The sequence below is a fragment of the Ylistrum balloti genome, unplaced genomic scaffold (genome assembly GCF_031769215.1).
Source record: "Ylistrum balloti isolate Yb309-2 unplaced genomic scaffold, AGI_CSIRO_Ybal_v1 Utg371736, whole genome shotgun sequence".
Lineage (NCBI taxonomy): Eukaryota > Metazoa > Mollusca > Bivalvia > Pectinida > Pectinidae > Ylistrum > Ylistrum balloti.
The window spans coordinates 50,638-64,195 of NW_026782872.1; the positions used below are offsets into that span (position 1 = coordinate 50,638).

At 33.9% G+C, this 13,558-nt stretch overlaps 1 protein-coding gene across 1 annotated transcript; it reads right to left on the minus strand.

The window, feature by feature from the left end:
* Nucleotides 1–533: 533 nt before the first annotated feature.
* Nucleotides 534–9,820, minus strand: LOC132563455 (uncharacterized oxidoreductase YrbE-like). Its single transcript, XM_060228214.1, has 9 exons — nt 9,695–9,820; nt 7,428–7,504; nt 6,171–6,374; nt 5,628–5,698; nt 4,639–4,747; nt 3,349–3,476; nt 1,930–2,168; nt 940–1,105; nt 534–637 (listed from the first exon to the last, which is right to left on the minus strand). Exons 1-9 carry the CDS (start codon nt 9,818–9,820, stop codon nt 534–536), a joined length of 1,224 nt encoding a protein of 407 aa, XP_060084197.1.
* Nucleotides 9,821–13,558: the final 3,738 nt, after the last annotated feature.

A 13,558-nucleotide genomic window follows, 5' to 3' on the forward strand; every position in this document is an offset into this window, starting at 1 on the left:
ATTTGGCTTATCCTATTCGTACATTTTCGGTGGTTTCCTTATAATTCCTACTTTTGTGTATGTTTTGATATCAAACTATATATTTTTGAGTAAGGATTATGTTATTTTTAAAATGTCGCCACTTCCCTGTATCATTTGCTGTTGAAAGGACAGTATACTCAAAGCAATTTAACTTGCATTGATCCGTACCTAAACGTCACCTATGTTCTACCTAAAATGTAAGGAAAGAAAACTCATTAGAAGGAAATATCCTTGTATACAGTCGAACCGCATTATCTTGAAGTCGGCGGGACCGCGGGAAAACCTCGAGACTGTATTAATATTTAACCAAGTTGTTGTCAATGCTATTTAGTTGAAATCAGTATCAATAATGGCGCTTTGCAGAGCAGCATCTTGCCAAATGGCCGCTTTTAATTAGGATTTCAGTTAATTCAATATATATATCAATACTATTATGTTTAAGGAGGTTTGTAAATAAATGCATATTGAGATTTACATTGTATTGGTTCAGGCACTATTCCATACTGTTCAGGTCACAGATAGGCCACTTTTCCTGTTTTAAATGATTCCACTCCTTTCTCTACGATTTCCATAGTTAGAAGGCACTCTTCCTTCTTTATAAGTGGTGTATCTTTTCCTGCAATAGAGAAGAGATTTAATGAAAGGATGCTACGTTACCCTGTGCCATCCGATAAGTATTTGCTACGTTCTCCATGTCGATAATATGACATGCTATAAAGCGTGTACAAGGTTCAATTCGTTGTAATATATTGGCGGTATTACTGTTTTATTCTTAATTTCTGAAACATAAGTAACAAAACATTGCATAGATGCTTTGAAGTTAAAGCAATAAAACAATACATCAAAACAAAACATGTAAAAGATAGTTATTCGCCAGATTATAAATTTCAATGAAATACATACTATAGGTATGCTTACCATCCAAACAATCTATGAAGTGGTCGATTTCTTTTTCAAAAGCTGCCTCAAATCTTTGGGGGAAAGAGTGGTACAGCTTGTTCAGTTTTCCACCTTGTTGAATATCAACCAAGGAAGCAGATACCCTTGGGTTTTCTGCCATCGCCATACCTTCTGTTCCGAACATCTGTAAACGTACATTAATAAAAGAAAAATACAACTGATTTGTAAACTTTTCGTCCCATTTATAGCTACGAATAAGTCATATAATAACCATGTGGATTTAAATGTTGCTATTGTGAATTTGCCGTGCCCATTATCACGAATTTCGTGCAACAAGTCATCAACTGGATGGACAAAGTCGTGACGCAGGGTTTCAAAAGACGATCTTGTAGAGAAATAGTCATCTCATTGAGAAATGCTCTATATCTTTGTGCGATATGAAGTGTTTGGTGCTTGTTAGTGTGCCTGTTGTTCCATTGTTATGCCGTGTTCTCATTTGAAAACGCGAAATTACTTACATGGATTGACCAAGGTTTACATGGTGGGGGTCGTCAGGAACACCTGGGCCTGTATTCATGAAACCATTCTCATGCTCAAGCATAGATTTTGTGCTCAAGCAAACATTTTTATAATTCACCTAAATCATATGAAATAACACAAATGTCCAATATAAACATTGAATATAGCTTTGACTTGAAGTCCTTTCATTTGTTTTTTAACTCTTCTGCAAAATAAGCCTTATCTATTAATTTCTAACTTAAACAAGACATAAGGTTGTGCACAAAATGCATGCTTGAGCCTGAGAATGGCTTCATGAAAAAGGGCCCTGGTCTTATTCTTCTTTCATATTTCGTCCTACTTTTATTGACATTGCGTTTGGATTATGATTTGCTGAAATGTTGGTATTTTCTTATTGTTTTTTCGTTTCACTAGTATACCACCTTTGTGTCAAAATACACGGTATATCTTTGGATAGATATAAAGTTAATTAGATACAAAATCACTTACCTCTATCCGCATATCGTAGCCATACGGCGATTCTCTATCAGAATCTATAATCACCAATAATCCACTTCCGTATTTCAGCGCCATGACAGCAGAATCGGGTTGACCTACTTCTTTCATGATCGGGTCATGCATATGAGACATTGTATAGATAGAAACTGGTCGCTCTGCAGAAGTTAACCAAACTGTCGTATCTATATCGTGGACAGCCATGTCTGATATCAAACTACATCCGCTTACATCTGGAATTAAACAAAGTGTTCTTTAACTCATAATTCTAACAAGTTGCTTGATCTTCCGACACACCTAGTTTTTTTCTCCTTTTTCAGAACTCACCCCCACCCCCTCCCCCTCCTCCTGTTAATCTTTTTAGTCCACATTTTTAAAGTTTGCTTTATTGTTTGAATTATAATTAGGTTTACATGCTGGTATTTACTTGCTGTTTTTCTAATGTAGAGCTTCATTAATGCTGTGAAGTCCATTGCTATAGACCTGGACACCATAGCAAATACCAGATATGACAAAGTTAATAAAACACGATGGAATTGCAATCACAATTTATACAGAACATGGGATATTTATCATATCGCAACTGGAAATCTGACCCCAGCTATAGGATATAGTTATTTCAGGATGATCTCGTAAGTGAAACAGTGGTGGAGGCTTTATATTTCAGTTTCATATATTTAGCAGTGTCTACACAGAAAATGACAAGAGAACGCGTTAATTCGCTCTACTTGGTAAGTGGAGATCGCATAACATCCTGCAGAAAATGCTTTTCGTTATGAATTTGTTCAATGAGTCTAAGATTGATGAACAAATCTGGTAAAACTTTCTTAGGGCACGTCAGTTAAGAATACTAAATTCATGTTTTATATCATGACTTGTAAGATATTTATGTGTGAAGTACCGATAACTACACTGTCACCTTCATCAGACATATTTTAATATTCAGCAATTTTAAAAACGAGGGAGTACCAGATCGTAATTAAAGCCTATAATGTTTCAGTAATAATATGCGGGTGACGAGATGGCGATAAGATTATAGTGAAAAAGAGGTCGAATCGATGATCTGTCTTATGTACATTATGCGATAACCATGCAATTTTACGTTACTCTTTGTTTAAATCCTGCTCATAGATGTGCTATAGTCTATTCCATACTTTGTCCATTCATGTTAAACAAAACTTAACCAAACTGGCTTGAATGTGGTAGTTCATTAATGCCTGTTAATGTAGATGTATTTATAATAAATCTCCTATAATTGTTGTAATATTATCGTCATCTCGTCACACTGGTTTCACCTTTAGTTAAAAGGAGTATGTTATGGGGTGTGATATATGAACATTCATTCAATAAACTCTCATATTCTGTCCGTTATATCTGCAACAAATGATAATGTAAATCAAACTGATAGAATACCTGTATTTTTCAAAAACTCATAAGATGGTTTTGGAGAATCTCGGCCGGTGACTCTCAGGAATCTTAAATTTCCAAGGGCTTTACTTCTAGACGCCTGAAATACTTCTTGAAATGTTGTGTCGAATCTCCTGTAAAAGATAAAGAATAATTTCAATGTCTAAGGACGTAACGAAAAACAAGAAAATACCAATATTTGTCAATATCTGTCAATTACTTAATATCATTGATTTTTTTAGTAATTTATTATATATCATAACTGTTGTTTTCAGTACATGTATATTTGTGTGAATGTAGTGTGAAAGTGTGACTTATTTCCCTTTACCTTCTATGACATGCCTCAATTGAGTTTGTGCTGAATATTGTGTTATATAATTCTCGTATCAATTTGTAAAATCTTGATTATTATGTTCTGGTCTAGCCATTATATGGAGAGAATTTATTCAAACTGTGCTTGTTGTCCAATCCTAATAGACTTTTAAGATCTTAACAATAAAATTTGTTGAAATGAAAAAAAAAAATACAAAAAATGTGAGCATAATCATAATCCAAGCTGGTATTCGATAGACCGAGGAATGAAAACGAACAAAAGGATATAAACGGAAACTCCTGACAAAAAAAGTACAGAGAGAATAAACTCAAGTGTTCAAGAAGAGTAAGCGTCTTCTGAATTATCGACAATACCTGTTATAATATTGTAATGAGGCAATGTATCGATTCTCAAACAATCCTAAACATTATAGTAACTAAGGTATCTGCTGTATACGCATCATTTTATATGCATAATGGAAATATGATATTTCATTATTTCGAAAGCGAGATAATTTGTTAACCCCGCAGAATAGACCGACATTTTGACTGAGAAATAAATGTTAAGTTTGCTAGTTGTTACGAGAATATACTGTAGATGTAAAGTTTTGCTTTTATAATGGTTTTATTTATCTTATACTAAACAGGAAATAGTGAAGGCACTAAATCGGTTTCACCCAGAAAAACAACAAAACCTGTCACATTTTCAATCTAGCGGTTTGTAGCGTCAGTTCATGTATCGGATTTCATTTGAAGTTAGATAAACATATGCTAAGAATGGTTAATATATCCTGGTTTACGTTTCCCGCGTGCCTTTGTTTCTATTTTTCACTTGTTTTATTGAATTTGAGTTTGAATTATGTTCACATGTTGGTATTTTCTGGTTGGTTTTTTTTGCTTCTATGTCAGAATGTACATGTAATATCACGTTCTCAAAAAGAGATTTGTGTTTATTACATATGTCCGCAATGAACCCATTCTTACCTCTGAAAGCCTGTGAGGAGAGGTTTGTTAACGTGTTCGGCCAAATCGTAACATCGTTTTATCTCACTGTATGTTTCTCCACAAGGCTTTTCAGTCATCACGGCTTTTCCTGAATTAAAGGTACTTAGAATTTTCAAAACTGTTGTTTAATATTTGGATATGCAAACTCATTTTACGTAGTGAATTGAAAGGGGTTATTTTCGTAATTTTTAAATCGTTCTTGTTCAAGGTAACATATTCTTTGATATTTTATAGAGTGTTTACTTATTATTACAACTGGGTTTTTGTCATACCTGAGAGTAGTCGATTTATGCACATTGGAACTACTTTTTCGGGTTTTCCTTCCTACAGATTTTATTTGTAGGATCGCCAAAACTAAGCGTATTGCCATTTTGAGATAAATTCCAAGTTATTACTTGGTGTGTTTATTTCTTAACATTACTATCTATTGGTTATTTGTTAAAGAGGTTGTATTTATTTTTTTTAATTCATTCCTTCATTCTTTTATTTATTAAGTTATACATTTTATTGTGGCGCTCGTGACGATCTCTTCGTAAACTGTGCAAAACGTGAACGTCATCTCCTATAATTATTCCGTATCAATATTTCATGACTAAACTAAATTTCGCGGCCAGAACATAACACATACACTCCTAAATCATTGAGCAACATAAAACCAACAAATCGTAGTCAACCTTTCCCTACTCGAATCGCTGCTTAAATGTTAAATTAATGATAAAAATCACAGGCTTTAACAATTTAAAAAATGTTCCTTTAAGACAAGTTAATACAAATGCGGTTTCACATTTTTAATTTTTTTGCTCTTTAAGACTGCACTCCAAATAAATCTTTATGTTAATATGTTTACATTTCTTTAAACATAAGGTTAGTTCTATCACTATTGTTTTTAATCTTAAATGATCTGGTAAGTAAGACATGAAAAAAACGCCTTCACCGTTACATGATTTCGTAGTGCATGCTATACCTACCTCTACTCAGACTCTCACAAATGTAATCAGCATGTGTATCGGTAGGAGTGAACACAAATACGGCGTCCAAGCTAAAATGTAGACGTTAATACATTTAAAAAAATATATAGAACGTTATTACCAACTTATACAGCTTAAGGTTAAATACACAATATTTACTAGGAAACTGTTGCAATAATGTTAAAAGAGAATAGGACATCGTGTTCCGGGAGGGTTAGTTCTCCGAGAACTTGTACAACCGCCAAGTAAATTTTGATCAATCCAAGTCAGTAAAAGCTCATTTCCAAATCCCGTGATTTTCTGGTCAATGGTGAGTAGTTCTGAATATCTCGATATAGTTTGATATACTAAATCTCATTTTAGTACTATCAATGTTTATACTTATATTTACAATTTACTGAGGTTTTCATCCATTATTGTATCGGGCTAATTTGTACTAAACGTTCTCAAACACGGCTTTTATAAGATTATTTGATTAATAAACCCCAACTTTCTTTTCACGAGTGATGCTATTGGCTTTGAGACCTTGGAACTAAAAGATACCTTTCATCATTGAGAAGTGATTCCCGTTCACCGCTTTCATGAAATGGAATCTGATGTAGATAATGGAGTTCCTTACAGCTGGACACAGCCTCTGCAGAGTCATCCACAATCCATTTTAGGTTAAGACGTCTGTTCTTCAGGATGTTCTTAATATGAACTGTTGAGGCTATCCGTCCAGCACCAAACACTCCAACATTGTATTGTCTGGATAAAAGTACATTTAAATATAATCTTATAAACAGGAACTAACTATTAATACATATCAGTCAGTTATTACAATTGACACTCAAAAAAGGAAGAATTTCCTAGTAAATATATATACCAGTCCTACATAATGGTTGAAATATAAAAAAAATATTTAATTGTGGGGGATTGGCTTTTAGTTGTTGTCCATATACCATTTAAATTAACACGTGTATGACGTGTATGACGTGTGACGTCAGCATACAGAAATCTAAACATCGCCTTAATTACTGATGAAGGGATCGACTTGAAGTTCATCCAAATGGTACATGTCCCGATATAGACAAAATTTATCAATCTTTCACAGAACTATTATTACTTCTTAGTATAGAGTATTATATATAATTCCATTTCCGATAAACTCCTGTTCGCAAATTCATACAATTAGTTGTAGGATCACGCAAAACAACTAAAATAACCGCCGTTCATTGTCCTGCTGAAACACATAGCTACACCTACATGGCGTTATCGGAAATCGCACAAAAGACACTCATGCTTAATAACATCTTAGAATTCAGAGTTAGATACAGTAGAGCCAGACAATGAATTAAACTGCATCATACAGCTGTTGCATCCTTCTAGTGGTCCTGAAGGCCTAATGTTCGAAAGCTAAGATGCGACTATGGAAAACCCAAAGTGATCACAAGAAAAGTAAATATTCTTACGACGAGGTGCACTAGCCCCATAGTAAATAAATTTTCATACATCAGCTATTTAAGAACAGCGTCAAGAACATAGGTGTATTCTGAACCGAGATTCTTTTTGAATGAGATGGCCCATTTTGGTTAATTTATGACGCCTTAGGATTGGTCCATATATCTGGATATTCAGTATTTTCATGTACTTTATATGACTTGTTCATAATCAACTTAGACTAGGATCGATATTATTATTATACAGAAAGCAGTGAGACCCTATTACGTAGGGTAATTGCCGAAATCGATCACAATGTACATGTACAAGGCTGTTTATTCCCTTGTTTTGATGCTCATTAAGTATAGACATATGTCTTGCCTCTGTCCTGATGTGACCTTCTTTTCTGTAGAGGTGGGCTGTGTTTCGACAGATGAGCACAGTAAACGCCGAAGTATCTGTGAATAAGGAAAGAACTGATTATGTTTGGTATTTACATATACATATTTTTCTTTATTTTATACTGTCATATTCCATTTACAATTTGATTTCACGATCTAATCATATTGCTATAAGATTGTGAGATATAACGCTTGATGTGTTTAATTCTCACTCGTTTGACCAATGGTTCCATCGTTGTTTGGATCATGGTTATGTTGAAATGCTTATATTTTCTTGATATTTTTTGTTCAAGGTTTGCCGAAATTTCAATACATTTGCGGTTGGATTATGATTAGAATAACGTGTCGGTATTTTCTCTAAGTTTAGATGTATTCTTAAAGAATTGCAAATTAACGAAATGTATTGATATTCAAACATGTAATATCTGTTAAAGACACATTGACTACTCTATGTTTTAAAACTTTGAGTATAGTAATATTGTAATATAATAGAATAGACAAAACTTATTGAGGACTTCCAAATGTCTGGAATATCCATTCATCAGTCTGTCATTATTCAGCTGTTTGCTCTCTTAGTGGTGGGTAGAGTATTAAGATATTGTTGTGTTAAAAGATCTCAATCATTACTAAAAAATGTTTAAAAAAAATATTGTTAAATATCCGATGTCATCGTCTTGTAAAGGCAAGCTTTAAATGTGGTGATTTCAAGGTCTGAAAGAAATGTGACCGGCATAGAAACAATAAAACCACTATGATTCATATTACATAAGCACGAGAATATTAGTCAGTTGGATACCCCTATTTATGTCGAACAATAGTGGTATATACACTGAGAGGTAGAGAATGTTGGTCTACACAAAAGGTAAATTGGAGAAATTATATGCAATCTTACTGGTATTAAGCAGTCTCTAATGTTTTTGTTGTAAGGAAAGTCAGTGGTTTATGTAATCCTGGTGTCCTTTATGTGCTTGACATGATCGTGTTAGATACACCACCTACAATTTTATTAGTTATGACAAATTCAAACTTGGCTTATTGCCATCACTAGACCGCTATCGGTAACACTTTTAACGAATATTATGTTATTACTGGTGTGTAGTGTGATTTAGCGGAGTTGTGTTTGGTTAAAGGGTTCCATTGTTTCCACTGTGACGCCATAACTCAATGAATATAATGTAACAAAAAACCATATGGAGTTATAACATCACCAATAATATTCGAATTTTAAACCATTGTTTTCCAAAGAAGTCTACATGATAAGTTGCGTGATAAACAGAATATTTATTTAGCTGATGTTTCATACGTGATTATGAAACTCGTCACAACAATTCTTTCATTTTACCCTTAAGTTCAATTTTCTTTGAAAAGAAGTTTATAAATGTATATTTTTAAGTAGATACAACTTTTGATGCCTGTCAAATTATGAACAACTGAAATTCTTAATCCTATCATTCAACTTGACAGGTTTGTTTATATTAGTGTAATGAACTACCGCTTAACATGCATGAGCCAATTATCGTATTCTCTTTTAGCTTCTTCAGGAGTCTCCATATCTTTAAATTGTCATACCTTGTAAATATTTCCTAATAGGTATATCATATTCCCCAACACGATTGAGGGTTTCTCCGAATAACGTTATTTTAAAGATTAACAGTTGTTGTAATAGACATTACGAGCTTTGCTCCATTTACAGTTGATAAATGTAAGCAAGAACTACTTTCAAAAATAGAAATGAAATTAACACAATCTACATAATGGAACACGTATTTCTGTGTCGTAAACACTGATTCAATGTAGATCAATAGTTAGAAATTTTATACTCATTTCAGAACTTGCAGCGTAAATCAATGTACAGTCCTGTTTATAAACTGGAAATCCTTGTCATATATCATTTGTGTTCCTCTGCGGTAGTAGGTATATGTGTAGACAGAAAGGTGTTTATCTAGGTAAAGCAGTCTACTTTAACGATTTTTAATTTCAACGGTTCACAAACTGTTTACTCTGGTTTAAGATGAGGCCTGATAAGGGTGATTTTGACTACTTCCTAGATACTAAATACATCATTGCATATTTGTATATATAATCAATGATTAAGTTACAGTGATTAGAAAACTATGGTAGAAACGATAAAGATGACCAAAAACCAGATCACAGATACCTGTCACGATGTTACTGAAATAAGCACAAAGCCTTTCTAGAAGAAGTAAACGACTTGATGTTCCAGCTTGATGCCATGTGAATACTTACAGAATATTTAGAAACTTCCTTGCTCAAAAGATCACGTTTTACATCCACTCTTCCAGTGTGACAACGTGCTGCGGGTAGAAAGCTACGGACAGGTGAAAATACTATCCTCTTCGCTAGGTGCGCCATGTTATATCTTAAAGGTATATATTACACACGTGTTCGTGACCTCGCTCAAAGTTTAGTCTTCCCTGATAAGGACCATGAGATACCTTGGCGTACTGTATGTGTTGGACACTCAGACCAACTATCTCGGATAGCCGTTATGAAAGATCAAATGAAAAGCAGTATGTTTACCGGCTGGGAATTCGATAGTGCAGTATATTTATAGTTTACCTGACTTGCGCTGCTGTCATAGTGTCATAGTTCAGTGAAGACGATCTTCAGTCTCAGCTGTTAAATACACTTGACATTGTTATACGATGTCAGGAAGAGCAAACGACGATATCACTTGGCTCTACATGTGAAGGTATGACGGTTCATTTTTGTGTTTATTTACCGGGTTATCATCTAAAGTGTGATATATTTCTTTAAAGTACAAACATGTATATTAATGTATCGTTAACGGCGTTTGAATTTTGCCGCATGTTATGTAGCCCTGTTGTACAAAGTGGGGATCAGTAGCTGTGAGATTTACTAATACGACGCCGGGTGGGAGCAGAAAACATTCACCTTTGAGGTAGATGTGATGGAACTGGGCGTACTAAAAATGAGTTTTATAACTGTTTCTGGCTGTTTTTTTGCCATGGAAATGTGAGTATCAGTTGTATATTGTTACCATTATTCTGAACAAGTTAGTGTATCTGAGTGTCAATGCTATTTTTGCAGTAATTGGTGATGTTCTTTGCGCGTGAAGCGAGGTCTCTCGAGCACGTGTACTGTATTAAGTATTAGGCAAATTCACAGAATTGTACAGTAGTACTATTGCGTTAAATGGTTCATAAACTGTTTATAAAAGAATGATAGTTGGTAATATTCAGCTGTCAGTGGGTTATTTTGTAATATTTGGTATTTTTTCTATGGGAAGTGCAACCTGTGATGTCACGTGTGTAACTTTTACTTCCGGCGCTTACCGAAGACTTCTGGAATATAAACAAATATGTGACTATATTGTAAACAAATAGTTTTGGTCTGGCAGACTCCTTGGTGACTGTGTGAAGGAGTGGACAACATGAAGCGGACCTGACCAGGACGGCTGGACATGACTGCCACTGACTTCACACCAGTTCAACGTACAGAACATGGGCGAACAACCTAGACTTTATCAGTCACCCGAGTAAGAGACATGTGTTATATACGTCTCTGCCCGATTGTACGTCTATTAACTGATCACGCGGACCATCCCTCTACGGATCCAGCGGCACATCAACGTAGATGGCGATACACCCGAGGTTCACGCACCGGGACTCTCTCATTTGTGAATGGTGGTAACGTTTCAGTGGCTTCCAATATGTGACAATCGTGAGATTGGTATTTGAACTGTGTACTGGAACTGTGAACTTTTAACTGTTACGTATTATTCAGTGTAATTATAGCCTACATCACAAAATACTCACAGTGAATAGGAGAGAATAGAAGGAAGGCAGTTAGTAATACTTAACCTATCTTTGTTGATAGATGCGTTGTAGCGGAGTTAATGAGACAGTAATGTTAGATATCTTATGAGAGTTATCCTTCTAGTCATATTTTAATTGTTGAGTAACCTCCATGGCCAGTATTGTTATTTTTAAGCTGGCTTGACATGAGATGGGATCTTAGATCTAGGATTGAATACTCTGTAAATCTTGGTATTTTTCCCTTGTTTTATATTTGTATATAAATTGTTATTTACAATTTATGTTCAGGTTTGTATATTCCTTTCACTTAGCACCAGTCCTTCAGCGTATACTACAATCATTATCTAATTTCCTGAAAATAAACTCTAAACGCATTTGTTATTTAATAATTCAACTTTAAGTCCCTGTGTTATTTTTCATCCTTTTTTATACCCGATTTCATGGCCTTCTTACTACCATCAATTTTGTTCTCACTATTAATTGCTAAAAAATGATGATGCAATCGATAACCTAATTTGTTGATTTTAGATTCGAAAGTGAAGTATCACGTGCTTGTGGAAAATATCAGATGGCTCAAGCTTGTTTCTCCATCAAAAAATGTGGCTAATAGAACAATACGTTAAATATTGCATGGCTTAAAGATGAAGTTTGGCAAGATCTTTTGTTATTTGATTAATTTCAAATGAGAATGACAAACCTCCGCAAATACTTTCACTTTTGATTGGGTCTCTTTTATCTAAAAATTGATTGTTTTAGTGGTTATTGTTGAACATTCTGATCAATAGTAAGTGTATTTATCAACAATGGTGAGACAATGTTCATGAAGAATAATGTGTTTCCCAATCTTGATAAATTACATTGTATCTTGTCTAATATTTTTGTTTCAACTCGCATCATTTTGATGTATCCTTTTAAACAAATGTGTGTAGCACTGTATACTAGTGGAGAATGATTAAAAGAATGTTTTAATATTTATTTCTACTAGTTTGGTTTTCCTAAGTCGCCTTCTGAGTTTCTACACTTTAGGCTTTACAGTAACACTGAACAGTACAATTAGAAAACAGCAGTGTAATGTATCTTTTATACAATAATTTCATATCTATAACCCATTATTGTCAATAAGGTGATTGATTTTCAGGAAGACAACTTTTAGGGGTGATAATTCGTGACAAAAAGATATGTAAAACTTCAGTGTAAATACATTATCATATGTCAGTGACAGAAGGAAATAATATGTTCTGTATATTCTGTATGTATGTGAAATATTGTCATTAATTCCAGCATAGATCGTCAACAAACAAATTTAGCTTTTACATTGATGATTGTTTTTTTTCGGTCGATTTTCAACATACTATATGTTACTTAGAAGAAAAAACAAACTTCGGTCGAAGATGTATTCAGTATTTAAAGAATTTGCTTAAATTCGTTAATACATATAGAAATGGGGACATTTGGTTAATTTATAATCAAATACGTTATACTGATGTGCACATTTTTATATCTCGTGCACAAATGTAGTATAGAGAATCGTGATGAGCATTTTTAATATTCAGTAGAATCCATGAAGCAAAACTGAGAATAAGATTATTTCACGCAATGAGAAATAAAAAGAATATCATTGTAAAGTTTAAATGGGTAAATTTATCCTCTTAATCAGTTGATAAGGAAATTCGGGAATTTGATTTGTAAATTCCATGTTTGAAGTGAACTTAATGTTACGATAGTAATAAAAACATAATTGAACACTTTCTACAGGGTCGTACTCCAATTTCCATTTCTGATGTTATTGAGTAAGTAAAAATTTCAAGAGACATTAAACTGTTTTGACAGATTTCATTGGTCAAACTTGAAATGGATGAGTATTATGTTTGTTACTATCATATGAACACTTGTTTCTTCCAATATAGGGGAAGACAGGGTTTTCCATGTTGAAGTCGAAGCAATTCATCATTGTAATGTCATAATTCCTTCCCCGGATCAATTATTTCATTTCTATCCAAACTGATACTACTATATGTATAAGTGCATTCATGCGGAAAAACAATGCCACAAAACCATTCGCTCAAAACCATGTGATAAATTATGATGCACATTTTCGCAACCTTGTCAGTGGTATTGTCACGTGAGGGTAGGAGATTAATGCTTCAAATCACAAAGATATATTCTAGTTTAACAGGTCAATTCATTACTCTGTATGTTAAGTTTGAAGGCTTGAATGAGTGGTTATTTACAGTACAGACGAGATAAGTTGTAACTGATCTTTAAGTCAATTTTCTGCTGTTTTATAGAAAAAAAAAACAACATTTCCATC